Source organism: Esox lucius, chromosome 22 (genome assembly GCF_011004845.1).
Source record: "Esox lucius isolate fEsoLuc1 chromosome 22, fEsoLuc1.pri, whole genome shotgun sequence".
In the NCBI taxonomy this organism is placed as follows: Eukaryota; Metazoa; Chordata; class Actinopteri; order Esociformes; family Esocidae; genus Esox; species Esox lucius.
In genome coordinates this window covers 24283406-24303364 of record NC_047590.1, presented here as the reverse complement: position 1 = coordinate 24303364, position 19959 = coordinate 24283406, and the positions used below count along the sequence as shown (strand labels likewise).

The following is a 19959-nucleotide window of genomic DNA, read 5'->3' as shown; positions in this document are numbered from 1 at the left end:
CCCAGACCGAGGGAGACTGACCGTCATCTTGAACTTCTTCCATTTTCTAAAAATTGTGCCAACAGTTGTTGCCTTCTCACCAAGCTGCTTGCCTATTGTCCTATAGCCGATCCCAGCCTTGTGCAGGTATACAATTTTATCCCTGCTCTCTGGTCCTGGCCATTGTGGGGAGGTTGGAGTCTGTTTGATTGAGTGTGTGGACAGGTGTCTTTTATACAGGTAACGAGTTGAAACAGGTGCAGTTAATACAGGTAATGAGTGGAGAACAGGAGGGTTTCTTAAAGAAAAATTGATTTAGTTGGAATGATTTAGTTGTACTAGCTGATAGTGATGGGCATTTGGAGACATTTTGGTGAGCTGGCTTGTCTGGCTCTGTTCACCAGAAAGAGCTGCCTCATTTTGCTCCTTAACAGCTCTTTGTGTAAAATGCATGAAATAACCCCAAAGCAAGGAAGGAAGTATTTCTGTGGAAACATTTTTTGAACAGGGGGTGATTGAGGGCAGGACCAGTGGTTAATTTGAGCTGGTTAATTTTTTACTCATTTGGAAGTGTGTTAGTTTAAAATCTAGCCATAGCTTTTCTGACAAAAAGAAAATTAGCCAATTATAGCCAACCCCCCTGAGACCCAACAAAACATTTGTTTTGGAATTTAGATTGTTTTATATCTCTGTAATGTTGTGTGCATATTACTAAAATAATCTATTTGTTGTTGTACACTGCTCAGAAAATGTAAGGGAACACGTAATCATCACAGTATAACACCAAGTCAGTTAAAGTTCAGGGATATCAATCTGTCCAGTTAGGAAGCAAAAGCGATTGTGAATCAGTGTCACTTGTTTTGGTACAAATGAAAGTGATAACAGGTGCACTGGAGAGGTAACAGCAAGACATCCCCAAAAAGGGAATTGTGTTGCAGGTGGTGGCCACAGACAATTGACTGACTGATTCTTCTCTAGTTTTGTGTTTTGCTAGTGGCCTTGTCACTTCTGGTAGCATGAGGCAGTACCTGCAGCCCATTCAGGTTGCACAAGCAGTCCAGCTCCTCCAAGATGACACATTCATACATGCCGTCGCAAGGTTTGCTGTGTCTCCCAGTATGGTGTCAAGAGCATGGAGGAGATACCGTTACACAGGGAGAGCTGGACAGGGCTGTAGAAGGTCATCAACTCAGCAGCAGGAATGGTAGCTGCTCCTTCGTGCGAGGAGGAACAGGAGGAGCACTGCCAGAGCTCTACAAAATGACCTCCTGCAGGCTACTGGTGTACATGTTTCTGATCAAATTGTCAGGAACAGATTCCATGAGGGTGGCATGAGGGCCCAACATCCTCTAGTGGGACCTTTGCACACAGCCCAGCACTGTGCAGCTCGATTGACATTCACCAGAGAACACCACAATTGGTAGGTCTGCCACTGGTGCCCCATTCCCTTCAAAGATGAGCAGGTTCACACTAGTCACACGTGACAGACGTGAAAGAGTCTGGAGATGCTGTGGTGACTATTATGCTGCCTGCAACATCATCCAACATGACTGGTTTGGCGGTGGGTCAGTGATGGTCTGAGGAGGCATATCTTTGAAGGGTCGCACAGACCTCCACGTGCTAGCCAGCAGTACCATGGCTGCTGTTAGGTATCGGGATGAAATCCTCAGACCTTAAGCTGGTGCAGTGGGCCCTGGGTTCCTCCTGGTGCAGGACAATGCCCGGCCTCATGTGACCAGAGTGTGTAGGCAGTTCCTGGATGATGAAGGCATTGATGTTATTGACAGGCCCTCACGTTTCCCAGACCTGGATCCAACTGAGAACCTCCGAGACGTTATGTATCAGTGCATCCGACACTGCCAAGTAATGCCACAGACTGTCCAGGAGCTCACTGATGCCCTGATCCAGGTCTGGGAGGAGATCCCCGAGGACACTATCCACCATCTCATCAGGATCATGCCCAGGCGTTGTCGGCAGAGCATACCGGCACATAGGGGCCATACACACTACTGAGTCACGTTATGAGTTGCCGTGAAGAAATTTACAGTTGGAAGTTGGAACATCTTGTGATTTCAATTGTTTACTCTGATTTTCGGTGTGAGTTTGAATCTAAACCTCAATCGGTTGGTGATTTTGGTTTCCATTGACTGTTATGTCATTTTGTTCGCAACGAATTACACAATGTACAGTCAAGACCCAATGTGTGATTTCAGTGTTCCCTTAATTTATTTGAGAAGTGTACAAATGTGAAGAATACTATAGGAACTACATGCATGCTATCAACAATGTAATTTTCTCTTGAATTAAAAAAAATGCACTATTTACTTGATTGTTACTAGTTGACTGAAAACATTCTCAAGTAAAGCAACTAACTTGAAGAAATTAGGTCTGCCTATCTCAAGGACAGAATATGCCAATATATACTGTACAAGCTTTAACTAAAGTACAACATTTCTAAAGGATAAGCCATTCGGTTACTGACACTGTCTGATTTCCAGGGGCACAGCGATCTCGGGCATCGTGTTTGGCGTGGTGTTTCTGATGGGAGCGGTGGCAGCCTTCTTCCTTTGTGTGTGTATGTGTGTGAAGAATGGGAGAGGGGCACGTGTCGGGGTGTTCAACACCTCTTATATCAACACTGTGAGCCAGGGCTACCCAGGTAAGACCAGATATCACGTAGAAACGTGTGCGTTATTCATACGTCACTGAATGAAAGATTGCTGATACAAATCCCTTAGCTGACACCAAAAGTAGTTGTCAGCACGAGTTAGGCACTTTACTCCAAATAATGGTGCTTTTCCACAGCATGGTACCGGCTTGACTCTACTCGCCTCAACTCTATTCACTTTGGGAGCTTTTCCACTGCATGGTACCAGCCCGACTCTGCTCTACACGCCTCGCCTTTTTTGCTTTTCCACTGGGCAAAAGTTAGGATAGTACCTGGTACCAGATACTTTTTTGGTACCTGCTCCGTCGAGGTTCCAAGCGAGCTGAGGCGATACCAAAAGGTGACGTGAAAACAAGGAAGACTTCTGATTGGACAAGCGTGCAGCCAAGCAGAACGGCACGTCTTTGCTGTTTTGTCCCAGGGGTCCTTACACTGAAATGGGTTAATTTCATTGACAGGGGATAGGACCAGACTCGTAATTTAAGCGATCGTATTTCCCCTATGGACCTATGCACGATTCTTGAGTCAGTCGGCGTGGTATTATAGCCGGCAATTCATAAGGCAATTATTTATACCTTTTAATCAAGATGGAGGATTTATGTAGGTTGTTTTAAATGTGTTGGTGTTGAGTCATCTTTTATACTGCAGGGCAATAATTCTATTCTACATTTTCACTGTTTTTCAAACAGGGTCTGTGACCATGTTATCCAGATTTAGGTTACTTTTGATTTGCTACTTTACGTTCAACACTTGTCAGTTTAAAAGAAAATGTAGTTCATTCAATAGATTTTTCTGTTCACTGCAGGGTTTACGTTTCCTTGGCAAATGCTGGCTTTCGCCGGAATCAGGTGTACAATATCTCCATTATTGTTTCTCGTGTGTGTTGCATTGGAGTTTTCCTGGGATGTCACTATGGGCGGGTACAGGGTACTATGTGCACTGGAAAACGAACCGAGGTGAGGCGTGTAGTCAAGCTGGTACTATGCTGTGGAAAATCTCCCAAAGCGAGAAGGGGCGAGTAGAGTCAAGCCGGTTAAATAGAGTGGAAAAGCGTCATAACTGCTCTTGTTAGTCTCTCTGCATAAGAGTATCTGCTAAACAATTCAAATGTTAGTCCTGATCGAGGATCCGGTCACCCAATCCTTTCCATGTGAGCGTATAAATTATAATCCACATCATCTTATTCTCCTTTTCTCCTACTGTGCAATGACTCCACCACTAGAGGGCATTGTTATTCCTCCAATGACCCAAAACAAACTAAATGCCAAATAAACATTGACACTTAGTAACTTAGCAGATGCTCTAATCCAGTTACCAACTAAAGGGCGGGTTGTATCTTGGTCGAATGGCGCTTTTTTCACCTTTATTTAACTAGATAAGCCGATGGACAATTTTTCGTTTACAGGGACAACTTGTAAAGTCATGGGTCTGTATTTAAATGTATGTGCATTTTTTCCTCTCCAGCCACTAAAATGTCCACACTTCTTTCTCTGTTTGCATTCTTTTTTTTCTAGGACCTCCACCTCCGTACTCATATGATTACGAGATGTACCCCCCGGCCGTGTGCCCCCCTCCCTATAGCCCCACCCCACCCAGGACAGACAACTACTCGCCACCCCCTCCGTATCCTGGCTGCAATCGAAAATAAGCCGGCCCTCTGACATGACTTGAATAAACAAAGAGCAGAATCCCTTGACCCTAAATAAAAGTGCACAGAATGGGTTATGTGGTGGACTTGCCAAGTACACTGCACATATTGCTGTTTGAACTTTTGGATCACCTATCATGACTCTATGGACTGGACCATTTTTACCTTGTCATGTGGGTGTGATTTGGAATGTTTTCTTGCTTAATGTTGTTGGGGAAGAACTTCTGTGAATTGCCTAAAATTACAGATTGATTCCCTTTTAACCATTTTAAGTGAGAGCATGTGTCGATATACATTCCCCTAAAGGATTATTAGGAACAGCTGTTCAATTTCTCATTAATGCAATTATCTAATCAACCAATCACATGGCAGTTGCTTCAATGCATTCAGGTGTGTGGTCCTGGTCAAGACAATCTCCTAAACTCCAAACTGAATGTCAGAATGGGAAAGAAAGGTGATTTTGAGCGTGGCATGGTTGTTGGTGCCAGACGGGCCGGTCTGAGTATATCTGCTCAGTTACTGGGATTTTCACGCACAACCATTTCTAGGGTTTACAAAGAATGGTGTGAAAAGGGAAAAACATCCAATATGCGGCAGTCCTGTGGGCGAAAACACCTTGTTGATGCTTATGGTCAGAGGAGAATGGGCCGACTGATTCAAGCTGATAGAAGAGCAACTTTGACTGAAATAACCACTCGTTACAACCGAGGTATGCAGCAAAGCATTTGTGAAGCCACAACACGCACAACCTTGAGGCGGATGGGCTACAACAGCAGAAGACCCCACCGGGTACCACTCATCTCCACTACAAATAGGAAAAAGAGGCTACAATTTGCACGAGCTCACCAAAATTGGACAGTTGAAGACTGGAAGAATGTTGCCTGGTCTGATGAGTCTCAATTTCTGTTAAGACATTCAGATGGTAGAGTCAGAATTTGGCGTAAACAGAATGAGGACATAGATCCACCATGCCTTGTTACCACTGTGCAGGCTGGTGGTGGTGGTATGGTGTGGGGGATGTTTTCTTGGCACACTTTAGGCCCCTTAGTGCCAATTGGGCATTGTTTAAATGCCACGGCCTACTTGAGCATTGTTTCTGACTATGTCCATCCCTTTATGACCACCATGTACCCATCCTCTGATGGCTACTTCCAGCAGGATAATGCACCATGTCACAAAGCTTGAATCATTTCAAATAGGTTTCTTGGACATGACAATGAGTTCCCTGTACTGAAATGGCCCCCACAGTCACCAGATCTCAACCCAACAGAGCATCTTTGTGGTGGAACGGGAGCTTCGTGCCCTGGATGTGCATCCCACAAATCTCCATCAACTGCAAGATGCTTTCCTATCAATATGGGCCAACATTTCTAAAGAATGCTTTCAGCACCTTGTTGAATCAATGCCACGTAGAATTAAAGCAGTTCTGAAGGCGAAAGGGGGTCAAACACAGTATTAGTATGGTGTTCCTAATAATCCTTTAGGTGAGTGTACCTGATCAGATCAGTGAAAACCACTTCAGTTGTAATGGACTATTTTACAGCAGGGTTTAGTACATTCAATCATGGGCCAATTTTGTCAGGGGGGCCCAAACATATATAATAAATACGCCCCCAAAAAGATTACCTTAATCAAACAGATTTTTAACAAGAATTCATGTTCATTTTTAAATCTAGTTTTCTGTTTGTTTTCATACATTATTTTTTGTAAAAACTTGCCAATTTTTGTCTGTTGCTGACATATGTTTTTCAATGAGTGTTGGCGGATAATTAATTTATTTGTCAATCAACTTTAAGGTCAGGACTTTTTGAGCCATTATCTGGTATATTTGCTTGAATTTCTTGTGTCGTAGTCTTATTGGAAGAATACCTTTTGGCCCAGCTTTAGCTGACGTTCTGTTTCGAGGATCTCTTGGTATACCTCAGAATTCATGGTTCTGTCAATGATGTGTAGTCGACAAGGTTTTCCAGAGGAGGAAAATAAGCCTCAAACCTTGACATTACCACCACCATGCTGTTGGGTTCAGTGTTAATTTTGACAGCTTTTAGTCATTTTTTGTTGTTTTTAATTTTGTGAACTATGTCTATTATAACTCTGGACAACAAGTCTATTGTAATTAAGAAAAGCTATCTGATCATGCATATGACAGAAGTAATGGAGCCTAAATATTCATTATTGCATAAGAAAAAAACTGCTGCAATTACTGACTAAAATGACAGACCTTTAATAACATGAAATAATATGCATATTTAGGCTACCTCTTACCTCCCATAATGTGCAGAATCAGAAAGCGTTGTCCAAATACTTGAGGGCTAATTTAGTGACTTTTATTTTATTGATGAAATTCTAAGTAAGATTATCATAGGTGACAAAATTAACACTGGTTGGAATAAGTTTCTTTTGGTGGTAGATGGTGTTGGGTTTTTGCCAAACAGCGATTTTGACGGAAAACCAATTTTGTACTCATCTGTATGGACAATGGGCATACCAAAGCGTTTATGGAAGTGAATGTTATCTCTAGCAAAGTTAAGATTGGCAGTTTGGTTCTTCTTCCTAGCAACTATTGATGGGAAGTTCGACTCTTTCTATTGACTCGGATCTTGTCGAGGCGTTCAGTAAAAAGTTTGAATCTTTCGAGTCATTTTGTTAATTTGAGTCAGTAATGCCTACAGCCAACCCAACCCCCTAACCCAACCCCCCTGGCAGCCGTCTAAATGAAAGATTTTTTTTTAATAGAAAGATTAAACTGAACAAGTCAGTCGTTCACAAGTAATTTTTACTTAGGCAAAGGCTCTGTGTAGGATTTCCTCTGTATTTATCATTGGTAAATGTCTTTATAATGCTACTGTCTCGATCTATTTTTCTTTTGCGAACATAAAACTAACAGCGTATTCCATGGTTGGGTAGAACACTGCTGCTAGTCGTTCAAATGATCGAAACGAACGTACAATAGAAAGATAAAACTGAACGAGTCAGTTGTTTACAAGTCATTTTTACGTAGGCAAATGCTTGGTGTACAATTTCATCTGTGTTTATCATTACAATAAAAAAATCAACTAATACATACTTTTTTAGGCCTACCATGTGTCCAATTATCTGTTACAAACATATCTTTATAATGCCACTGTCTTGAACTATTTTTATTTGTAAACGTTAAACTAACAGCGTGTTCCATGGTTAGTAGACCTCCGCTGCCGGTCGTTCAAATGAATGATAAAACTGAACAAGTTAGTCATTCACAGGTCTTTTTTACTAAGGCAAAGGCAGCGACTCTGTGCTTGTTTTCATCAGTTTTTTTGCTGGACTTAATAACCGGAGCTAATAACCGGAGCCGGCCTAGAAGAACGAATGTCTCTTACTGACTGAGCGAGTGAGTGATTGATTGACTTACCCTGTTAAATAGCATAGTGGTTAGAGAAGCTGAACTGGAAGCTATAGGTTCCGTGATCAAATCTCCTCATAGTCTAAACAATGCATGCATTAAGATTTATCCCGGTTAGACAAATATTTCGCTGGCTATAACCTTCAATATCTACATTATAGAAAGCCCAAAATAAAACTGTTTACGGTATTGCGACTGTTTCTGTAGGTTTTCGAAGTATGCAACCGTGCATGCTTTTTGGGTCAGGGTAGACAAACTTAGCTGGCTACTACATTCAGTAGCTACGTTATAGTAAGCCTAAACAAACTGTTCACGGTTATACAGTATTGCAACTATTTCTTGGGGATTCTTTAAGTATGCATACGTGCGTGCTTTTTGGGTCAGGGTAGAAAAAAATTTTGCTGGCTACATCATTCAGTAGCTATGTTATAGAAAGCCTAAACTAAAACTGTTTACAGTTATATTGTGACTGTTTCTGGTGGATTTTCAAAGGGACGCATCTGTGCATGCTTTTGGGGGTAAGAATATAGGCTTTATCAAAACCCCTTGGGCAATAAAAAGTTGGGGTTTCCACAATTCTCTCGTCTTTTCACTTGACGAGAAAGTCATTGTCACCTATATTTATTGTATCCCTGTCATTCACAAATGAAAGAAAAATGAATGTTTTTGTGCCACGAAATGAAATAGCTTTGGCAGGGAAATGTTAATCTTCAGTCTCGCTAGCAATTGCTCAATTCTTATTACTACTAAGGTATTAGGCTTACTAGTATCTACTATTACTGGCTAATAAGCTGTTAAAACGGCCAGTGGCAAAAGCTGTACAGTTCATATATGCTATTTGTGGTAGAGGAAAATGTAAGAATTGGTTTTACTCAGTTCAACACAATGGCTAATGGTGTCTAAAGAAATATTCAAACTATTCAAACAGATGTATAGCTTGGTTACGTAGTGGTTAAATACACAACTAATACATATTTTTCTCTGCGAATGTATATAGACGTTGATCGGAGTACTGAGCTGGAGGACCGTGATCATATTATAGAACTCCGATGTCAAACGTGTGAATGAACGATAAAATTGAACGAGTCACTATAAAAAAGGACTCAATAAAAAGTTACAAAGACTAGTTCAAAAGAACTAATCGTTTGTGAACTGCACATCACTACTAGCAACCCTCCCATGAATGCTATTTCAATTTAGAGTTCTTGCTGTAGTTGAAGCATGTTCAGAAAATCTCTAGATGTTATGTTTGTGTTGACATTTACCTGATTTTAAATATTTTTCTTGTGGCTCTTGGGGATATTTTGGTTGAGTGTGCACTTCTGCTGTAGGTTGAGTTGCTGTCATTAAATGCTAAACATTTATTTGTAAATGATTTGCCTCTCAGTGGACACAAACCTTTTTGAGATGGTTGTATAGCCTTCCATGCGTGTGTGCGAGTAAGAGAGAGAATCACAAGTCCTCATGTATAGCAAGCCAAGGAAAATTATTTTGTTGTGTGCCGGGTCTCACAACAAAAAGGGCTATTTTTGGCCTTAGTGTATTAGTAATTCTGTATGTGTCAGTAATCTAATGTATGTTAGTCAATAAGTGTGTATCTGAAATACAGACCTGACAAAAGTAAAGTAGGCTTCTGAAGACTGTACGAGTATCCAACACAAAGTAGACAGCCAGCCTTTCACTGACAAATTGCTAAGCGAATCAACATTTCTATTCAATAAAAGGCCATATAAGGCAATTTTACCACTAGTCCAAAACTGCTTAGATTGAAGTTTAATTTCCAACACCCATGATTTTGTCATCCAGGGTAATACTATTCCATATTTGCAATATTATTCAGTTCTGGGACAAAGGTTCCCCTTGGTACAGATTTTGTACCTGCTTCCCATCTCACAACCTGTACCTACACTATTAGTGGTAGAAATGCCAAACTCACCCAAGATCAGCATCTAGGCCTAGCTTCACCCTACTATGATTCATATCTTAGGCTCTTAGGCTCATCGAAAATAAGAACTGGTTCTCAACTGACTTGTTAAAAAGGTGAAATAAACATTGTAAGCAACTGGATTTACAACAAAGAACAGTACTGCTGGTCATTATTGTGAGAACAATTTCGTACCATTTAGTACCATTTGAATATGCCCTTGGTCAAAACTAACATAATATATTGGGAATCACATGCCATTTAGGATTCAGCCCTAAGATTATTAGAGATAGAAAGGACTTTTTGACCAGTGGTGTTTTTAACACATGCTTTACTAACAATATTTATTTGGTCTGTACCAATGATTGGTCTTCAAGCATAGCTGTGTAATTGAAAATAACCTTTGGTTGAGCACTTTGCCTTAGAGGGCACATTCTAGAGCATAGGTCTTCAACCCTCTCCTGGGGACCCCTCAGCCATTCCATCTATTAGAGGTATACCTGAATCAACTTTTTAACTAATTAACAAACACTTACCTGTTGAATCAGGTGAGCTAGTTCAGGGCTAAAACTAAACCATGAGATGGCTGGGGGGTCCCCAGGAGGGGGTTGAAAACCTATGTTCTAGAGTACCATAATAATGTATCACATTAACTTGTTGAGATGTTAACTTTTAGCTACTGACAAGCACAATGAGTACAAATAGCTAGGCTATAGATTATTTGTTAAACAGTAATGAAATGATTAGGTATTGTAAAATGATATTTTCTGTTCATGTAACTTACGCAAACTTATAAATCCTAATGATTAATAATCCATATAAATCCTAATGATAATGTTCATGCAAATAATTTCTATGTAATTTCATATCATTGGTAATTCATTTAAAAACAAAGCAGTATACACAACTGGATGCAAAATGTAATCTAGGCAGCCAAGTGAAGGCTAGATAATTGTTTGGTTAACGTCTGCCTTAGGTTCAAGGTCCCTTTGTTAATGTGTTCCATATAAATGAGTTTGAGGTAGCTAAAAATTGTTAGTGAACTGACACCGACCTACAGACACACACAAAAAAAACCAAATTTGGACTATAGGGTTTGTCAATGGGCAGATTAGCCACACAGTGTAGTCCATACAATCCAGAACATGTCACACCAACACAGCGATTCAAATGCTTTTGAACCCTGTGTGTCTTTCAGACCTGGGTTAAAATACCATTTCCAATATGCGACATACTTCGCAAGTATTTGGATCTTTATTGGAAACAAGTCAATATCACTTATATCACAATAAGTAGCATTTAAATGTATGTCTAAACTAAAACATGAAATACCACATCACATAATATATCTGGGTTTCAAAAATCTTGTTGGACATTGAGCAGCTTTGTATACTAACTAAACATTCATTGTTTAAACATTATACTCTAGTTTTAACAATGTTTTGAGGCCTTCCATACATTGGAGTAAAAAAGTGGTACAACTACTGCACTAAGGATGAGGTATTTCCCATCTGTTTATTTATAATTAATGCATCCAAAAATGTATGCAGCAACTCCAGGATGGAAGCTGAGGACTCGGTTAAATCAGGAGTGGCTGGCAAACCAAGTGTTCAGTCAGTCAGATGCTTGGAACGTTGTAGTTGGCCGTGACTACATTTCATCCTGTCTCGCAGTCTGTGGCAACCTTAAATACAGGCTTTCTTTCTCATCAGTGATCTCTTCTTCAATAACCTATTCATCAAAATGAGTAAAAACATAAAGCATGTTGCTGTTTTAATCAGTGACCTTTGTGTTGACTTTAGTTGAGACCTCGTAATGTCCAGGTATTTCCTTGTGTTGTAGTATGGTGATTTTTTGAACTATTTACATGCCAGCATAACACTAAATAGTTCAGTCCACTTTTCATTATTTTATATGATTTGAATTTGTGAGTAGACTAGTGATCAAGAGCAACAGATTAAACCTGCTGACACAAAATGAGACAAAGCTTTTCTTCTGTTTGCTACCTAAATGTAAGTTCTACCAGAAACTTAAGCGCTACACTGGACATTGCCTTTTCCCCCCTTGTGGAAACCACTGACAGGTTTAACCCATATGTATAGTAAAAACCGGATCACACACACAAACTGCCACCCCTATCCCTACCTCCCACCACCTTTAATCCTATTCTCTCGTCCAGTCGAGTTCGGTCAGGTGATCTAGCTCGCTGGAGCAGCTGGGAAGCCTCGCTATCGTTCTCTATCAAACAAACAGACGAACAGTAGCGAAACTACGGAGATAGGCGCTGTATACATACCGACGGATATATACAATAAACCTAGACATACTACACAGGACGCGTTGTGACAAGATTACGGCATGGGGGACCGTATTTCTTTGTTGCTTCTGATTTTTGCGGCCGCTGGGCAAGCGGTAGAGGTAAGAAACCGGGGGAATTAAGGAAAAATTATGTGCTTTATGTCATTATTCTCTTCCGCTGCTATTGGCAGAGGGAGCAACGGGGTGATTCCTATTCCAAATCATTGATTATAATTACGTGTGAATATAACGACATGAAACTGCGGGGCGGTGAACACCGTTAACTTTTGTATAGCCGATGTGTTAGACAGCTTTAATCAAATTTTGTTTGAAGCGAAATACAATAGTTGTGTGGCAGGCTACAACTCTTTCTTGTAGCCATTATTGTGTTTTTACTAAGTGCTGTTACATTCAGTTAAACCTTTCTGTCAATGCCTTCATTTAAGTTTAACAACGTATGCGTAGGATGTTTAATTTTTCACAGTGAGACATCATTAGACTACATTGAATTTGTACTGAAAAGAAGAGACGACCAAGAGGGATTGCCATATGCAAAGAAACGTATTATTTTCCCTCGACATTTTCACCGCAAATCCTATTCAAAATGGCATTATGCAATGCTGCATACACAGATGATGGACATTGTGATCAATTTGCAACAAATTAATAAATTGTGTATGCTTCGAGGGTAGGCTATTTAGTGTTGGGCGTGTTAGAAAAAAAAATCTACATGATGGTTTCTATAAATTTAGTTTTATATTGCCTAAAGACATGCTTCACTTTAATAATTAAAAGTAAGACTATCATAATTGCCATACCTCATTTCACATAGCGTCCCTGGATAACAGAATAGGTTTCTTTCGTCAACATGTTTCCTGTAAACTAGTGAGACAGAAGTAAGATGGCGGCAGTGCACTGCAGCATTCCATGAACACAGAAGCTCGAAGCACAGGGAAACCAAACCTTTTGGTTAACATTTGTACATTCTTCCTTTAGTACAACATTCAAATCTTTCAAGAAAATCTGCATCTGTTACAGCTACGAATGTGTTAGTCAGACCAGGTTTTACAATGTGTGGCACATAATCATTGGTCATCCATCTTTCAGGCGCAATGCCATTTAGGTGTGAATGTGGCGTTTTCGCGACAATGTTCTCATAACACGTTCTTAACAACCGCTAACATGCAATTGCTGCATTTAGTTCAGTTACAACATTTGGTGTGTTCGTGTATGATGATAATTTCTTCATAAGAAATTAATTCAGACAGAAGCCGTTAAGAATATGGGTGATTAATACTTGTAACAGGTAGATTCGCTTTTAGTGGCTTAGGTCGGCTACACACACAATAGACATTACTCTTCAAACGCCCCTGTTGCATTGTAGCATACATTTCCGAGGCATACGACATGACAATCGTCTTGAATCAAATGTTAGTTAGCCATAGGTGAAGAAAAATGCTGTACGTGATATGTAGGCAGAGACCGCAATTTCTACAACCGTAGTCTGCTAGATAATAAATGTCAAATATGTATTTAATGTGCAAATTTACCAGTAAACCACAGTTTGCATTTCCCATATTGTAGGTACAAAGAAAATGGAAAGGTAGAAATATATCTTAAGTTGAGGCTACAAAGATGTAATAATTTTTATAGATATGTATGAGCCATAAACTCAAGTCTGAGGACATGGGGAGTAAGGCTCTCTTGTTAATCAGGCTTCAACAGTCTTGGGGCGTGGGAGCTTAATTCCAGCCTTTGTGTGCTTCCCATCCTTGGAAAATTAGTCGAAGACAAACCCAGGCAGTCTGTCAATGCGCTGCAGTCGTTCAAGCCCAAAGCAACACAGCTTTGTGACCATTAGTGCACATTACGCTAATTGTTGCCTGTTGGCATCCTTGACTGCTGATGTTACAACTCTGTCTATACGTCTGCTTAAAGTCCCAGTTTCCAGTAGCCCTTGAAGGGGACCATTTGTCTCTACAATCCCTACCTTTTATAATAGGTTGTTGTGTTGTAATGTTGTCCAATTTGGGATGGTTCTCATACCTCAGCCAACCATCCTCCATTTCAAGCCCCTTTATTTTTTGGTCTTCCTTTGCCAGACAGAAATTCCTTTGCCTTTATTGTGTTTTTCATGTTGTCATGGCTCATATTGTGGCTGCTGTGTTTTCCCTTCATTGGGGTGTTTTCAAACCTTTACGCAATAGTTATTATTAGGGCCACCTCTTTCATTTTGACACTATTCTTTCACCATTTTAATTAATGGATCTTATATGTAGATTTTTTTTTGCATTGTAATTGCATACACTTATGATATATTTGAAATTATAGTTAAATTGTAACGTTTGACTGCTAAAACACTCAATGGCCATTTTATTAGGTACACCTTCTCCTTAATGCCTGCTGCAGTTGTGTGATTACAACTCAATATAAAGCATGCAGAAACATATTTGGTTTAGTTGTTGTTCGAGCTAACATTAGAATGGAAGGGCGGAGACATATGATCTGTGATTATGTCCATGGTATGCTTTTTGGTGCCAGATGTGGTGGTTGTAGCATCTCAGAAACAACTGACTTCCATGAATGATTGTACACCAAAGTCTCTGATGTTTACAGAGAGTAGGGCAATAAAGAAGACTTGAGGAAAACTTGAAGTGGATGGAGGGACTTAACATATGTTGCTTTAGAAAACAATGATAGTTGAATAACCAACCACTAAGCTATGTGATCTACTTTCAGAATAAAAAAGAGATTTATTGCCAATTTTCACAACAAACAAGGAATTTGTTCTGGCCATTGGTGCAACAATTAATACAAAATGAATAAGGGAAGTAAAAGCAAATAAGAACCGAGGACTGAAAATAAAAATAGTAGTTATTAATACATAACTAAAGTAGGCAAGATGCAAGATTTTGTCCAGTTGAGGGTTGTGTATGTGTGTGTGTGTGTGAGAGGGTTGTGTGTGTATGTTGGGAGCAGGCTATAGTGAATATTATCTCATCATAAAATTGCGCTATTCATAAAAGATGTGCTATTCAAGGACAATTTCACTAAAGATTTATAATTTAACAAACATAATTTTTTTAATTTGATGTGACTGAATCATTGAGATGGTCTTTGATTAAATTTTTTATGTCTATTTGTAATATTACGTGATGGCCAAACAAAGCTTCATTAGCGTTATTTTAGCAGCAGGATATTATGCTGGCAGCACTCAGATATTTTTTAATAAAAGCCATCATTGAAATTTACAAGGCAATATAGTTAAGTCTACTCTGTAAAAAAAAGAACAGACAACATCTTTGGAACGGACATTAACATTAAATGTACCGACTAGATTGTTAACTATATTGCCTGAAAAAAAATTAAGAGACCACTGCAAAATGATCAGTTTCTCTGGTTTTACTATTCATAGGTATGTGTTTGAGTAAAAGGACCAGTTTAGATTTATTCTAACATTATTTCCAAATTCCAAATAAAAATATTGTCATTTAGAGTATTTATTTGTAGAAAATAACAACTGGTCAAAATAACCAAAAAAATATGCATTGTTTTCAGACCTCAAATAATGCTAAGAAAACTAATTTCATATTCATTTTTCAACGTTCTCTTGCTCCCATCCACTGACAGGTGCCATGATAAAGAGATTCAGTGTTATTCACTTCACCTGTCAGTGGTCAAAATGTTATGGCTAATCAGTGTATGTATAGTATGTTTTCAGCTCTCTGTTATTGTCAATTGTTGTGGGTAATTGTCAGCACTACAGACAAAACATAAAGACCTAAATCTATTTCTGTGTATCTACATTTTTCAGCTTAAAAAATGCCAGTGTAGAGCCCTGGGGTGTAATCAAGTGGCCGTTGAGTGATGTTAGAAGTCCGGAGAGTGTGTCAGGGATGTAAGGGTTCTAGTATAGAAAGCCTGAATAGAAAGGAGTTGGAGGCCCCAGTGCACAACTTGTCTTATTTTAATGAACACATTTTTTTTTCGATGGTTGTATACCTACATGAAGAAAATGTCTGCATTATTTATGTGTGTATAAATACTAGATACTGACCCTACCAGGGAGTTTTTCTAGCCACTGTTCATCATATTTTTATTACTTGTTCTTTGGGGTATTAGGATGGGCAAATGTATAAGCACTTTGGGACAACCTATTGTATGAAAAGCACTTGATAAAATATAATTGATTTGATTGAATAATTTTGCGAGTTGTCTAAAGGGCAACAGTCTAATTAAATCCCCATTTTCCCAAATTACTCCTAAAATAGAAAATGAAATTACTTGATGAACCATGATACTAGGTAAAAATCTGGTACAAAAACATTTAAGAAACACTGCTCTGAGGCAATCTTGCCTAAAAATATATTCTATAAACTATGAGTTGGCAGGAGATGAAAAATATACATTTTTAGAAGCCCTATGCAGGACAATATTTATCTCCTTCAATGAGACTTAATCCCATGTTTTTTGGTTACTGTCATTGTTCATGAGCTTTGTGGTATTTTACTGTTAAGAGTTTAAACTGCAACTGCTACCAAAGATAAGACTGATTCAAGCTAGCAAGTGACATATGTTCTCAGACATACCCAAAGTGCAGTGACTCCATTATTATGGTAACCTTCTTGACCTTGAAGTGGCAGCTAACGCTTTCCACATCTGATATTTTAGCTTAGAGGCTGAGCCATAATAGTTCAATCGTTTGATTTATTAAAAAAAGAAATCTTGTTGTAGCAACATACTGTTTATTAGGGCTGTCACTAATAACTGTTTTGGTATTTGAGGGTTCTAATGATAATTCTGAATAAAAATTATCTGGTTGAAAATAAAACGCAAGACTGGCTATAGCCTTGCAATTAAAAATTTGAAATTGGGTGCAGGTCTGTGATTCTTCATGTTTATAAAAATGTGTGCAGAATCTTTAGTCACTGAGGTAAATGGTCCGGCTTTATGGATGAACTAGTGGTTTACTGAAAAAGAAAAGTTTTTATGAAGAGCTAACTTTTACTAGCATTAGCATTTTATTGCATGACATAAGTATTTGATACATCAGAAAAGCAGAACTTAACATTTGGTACAAAAACCTTTGTTTACAATTAGAGATCATAAGTTACCTGTAGTTCCTCACCAGGTTTGCACACACTGTAGCAGGGGTTTTGGCCCACTCCTCCATACAGACCTTCTCCAGATCCTTCAGGTTTCAGGGCTGTCGCTGGGCAATACGGACTTTCAGCTCTCTCCAAAGATTTTCTATTGGGTTCATGTCTGGAGACTAGCTAGGCCACTCCAGGCCCTTGAGATGCTTGGCCAAGATCTCGCGATACATGGCCCCATCCATCCTCCCCTCAATACGGTGCAGACGTCCTGTCCCCTTTGCACAAAAGCATCCCCAATGTTTCCACCTCCATGCTTCACGGTTGGGATGGTGTTCTTGGGGTTGTATTCATCCTTTTTCTTCCTCTAAACACGGCGAATGGAGTTTAGACCAAAAAGCTCTTTTTGTTTCATTAGACCACATGACCTTCTCCCATTTCTCCTCTGGATCATCCAGATGGTCATTGGCAAACTTCAGACGGGCCTGGACATGCGCTGGCTTGAGCAGGGGGACCTTGCGTGCGTTACAGGATTTTAATCCATGAGGGCGTAGTGTGTTACTAATGGTTTTCTTTGAGACTGTGGTCCCAGCTCTCTTTGGGTCATTGACTAGGTCCTGCAGTGTAGTTCTGGGCTGATCCCTCACCTTCCTCATGATAATTGATGCCCCACAAATTGAGATCTTGCATGGAGCCCGACCGTAATCTTGAACTTCTTCCATTTTCTAATAATTGTGCCAACAGTTGTTGCCTTCTCACCAAGCTGCTTGCCTATAGTCCTACAGCTGATCCCAGCCTTGTGTAAGTCTACAATTTTATCCCTGATGTCCTTACACAGCTCTCTGGTCTTGGCCATTGTGGAGAGGTTGGAGTCTGTTTGAGTGTGTGGACAGGTGTCTTTTATACAGGTAACGAGTTGAAACCGGTGCAGTTAATACAGGTAATGAGTGGAAAACAGGAGGGTTTCTTAAAGAAAAACTAACAGGTCTGTGAGAGCCGGAATTCTTACTGGTTGGTAGGTGATGAAATACTTATGTCATGCAATAAAATGGAAATGAATTATTTAAAAATCATACAATGTGATTAGATTCCTTCTCTCACAGTTGAAGTGTACCTATGATAAAAATTACAGATTTTCTACATGCTTTGTAAGTAGGGAAAAACTGCAAAATCGGCAGTGTATCAAATACTTGTTCTCCCCACTCTATGCACTCTGATGTATGCACCGTACGCCATACACAGCGACAGACAAGCATCTTTATTCATGTGACACTGCTACAGTACAGTAACCATGGAGATTAAAGTTGTGCTGCTGTTGATCATGATTTATTGGTTTGCAAATGTGGTAATTGAGTCAGCAGTGGAAAAGAGACGAGCAGTAGTAGCAAAGCGGATTCAGAATGCCCAAAATGTTAGACTTAGAGCAAGTAAATTGATTTTACGAGCTTTTGTGGAGATTGACCCTGACATGACTGAGACTGATTCACGCCATTGTGCATACATTTTTTTTGTTCTTTATCTGTTGTGATTTAATAAATATTTCAGCAGTAAGCGACAGTGTGTGGGAGTTGTTCTGTTGTCAGATTTACACAAACAGCCGCTATAAACACATTTGGTTCTACAAAAATGTAGGTGCAAAATACAAATGTGCAAAACACAGGTATAACTAACAACATGTTTTATTTTTTTCAGCTTCTCCCAGCACTGTTTCTCAGTGTGAATAATTTTATTACCAAAATCTAGAAATGCTTCAATCAATCAATCAAAATGTATTTATAAAGCGCTTTTTACAACAGCAGTTGTCACAAAGTGCTTTACAGAGACACCCGGCCTTAAACCCCAAGGAGCAAACAACAGCAGTGTTGAATTTCAGTGGCTAGGAAAAACTCTCTAAGAAGGTCGAATTTTAGGAAGAAACCTAGAGAGGACCCAGGCTCAAAGGGGTGACCAGTCCTCTTCTGGCTGTGCCGGGTGAGATATTAAGAGTCCAATTGGAATAATAAATACATATCTCTTGGCTAAATCCAGAGTATATTCGATTTTAGACTAGGTCAGAAGTATGACCAGGTGGACAAGGACAGGAACAGCAACGGTCCCCCCAAACCAGGTAATCCGCAGGTGTGGACCAGGACCTCATCTCCTTCTAAAATTTAAAATTGGAGGAAACTGAGAAAAGTTAGTAGTACATCCCTCATGTCCCCCAGCACAATAATATAGCAGCGTAACACCTTGGAAACTGAGACGGGGGGGTCCGGTGACACTGTGGCCCTACTCGGGGGAGGCCCCGGACAGGGCCCAACAGGCAGGAAATCAATCCACCCACATTGCCAGGCATCAACCAAAGGGACACCCACCAACCGCAACCCCCCTGAATGAGGGCCGAGTATTGCTAGCAGCGTACAGCCCAACTGCACAAGTGCGCAGAGAGTCAACAACAAGCTAGTGACTCTTCCCCCGAAGGGCATTGGAGGGAGGGCATCCCAGTGGCGACGAGAGCCCACCTGGCAAGACAGCAAGGGTGGACAGTATCAAGCCTACTGGTCACCTTCACGCCCCCGGGCCAGGCTACACCTAATTATAAACCGTGCTGTAGAGATTAGTTTTTAGTAGACACTTGAAAGTTTGCACTGAGTTTGCATTTCTAACCTTAATTGGCAGATCATTCCACAGGAGCTTTGCTTTTTTGTTAACTTTGCAACTGTATCAAAGAGAAATTTTGGATTGTTTTTGTTCGCCTCAATCAGGTTGGAGAAATAAGCTGATCGAGCAGACGTGAGTGATTTTCGGTATTGTACTGTACTGTCTATCCAGGCTAGTCTAAATACTTACAACTTGGTGGAGCGCCACTTTCGCTCCAATTTTCTGGAGGCTTGCTTAAGTGCTCTAGTATTGTCGGTGTACCAAGGAGCAAGTTTCTTGTTGCGTATTTCTTTAGTTTTTAGTGGTGCAACTATGTCTAATGTATTT

The 19959-nt window shown here is 39.9% G+C and overlaps 2 protein-coding genes across 6 annotated transcripts in view; both read left to right on the top strand.

Moving 5' to 3' along the window:
- The window catches only part of cyyr1 (cysteine/tyrosine-rich 1), a 31256-nt gene extending 26601 nt beyond the window's left edge, over positions 1-4655 (top strand). Inside the window, exons 3-4 of the mRNA XM_010904391.3 lie at positions 2478-2638; positions 4162-4655. Of these exons, the coding sequence (XP_010902693.1) occupies positions 2478-2638; positions 4162-4295 (295 nt within the window). The 3' untranslated portion in view covers positions 4296-4655. The remainder of the gene's footprint in view (positions 1-2477; positions 2639-4161) is intronic.
- Positions 4656-11761: 7106 nt separating this feature from the next.
- appa (amyloid beta (A4) precursor protein a) overlaps positions 11762-19959 on the top strand; it is a 148828-nt gene continuing 140630 nt past the window's right edge. For 4 of the 5 annotated variants that reach the window (XM_029116488.2, XM_029116487.2, XM_029116485.2 and 1 more), the window contains exon 1: positions 11763-12019. In XM_029116488.2, the coding sequence (XP_028972321.1) occupies positions 11960-12019 (60 nt within the window). In that variant the 5' untranslated portion in view covers positions 11763-11959. Of the gene's footprint in view, positions 12020-19959 lie in introns of all 5 variants that reach the window. The other variant, XM_029116486.2, reaches the window with a different exon arrangement.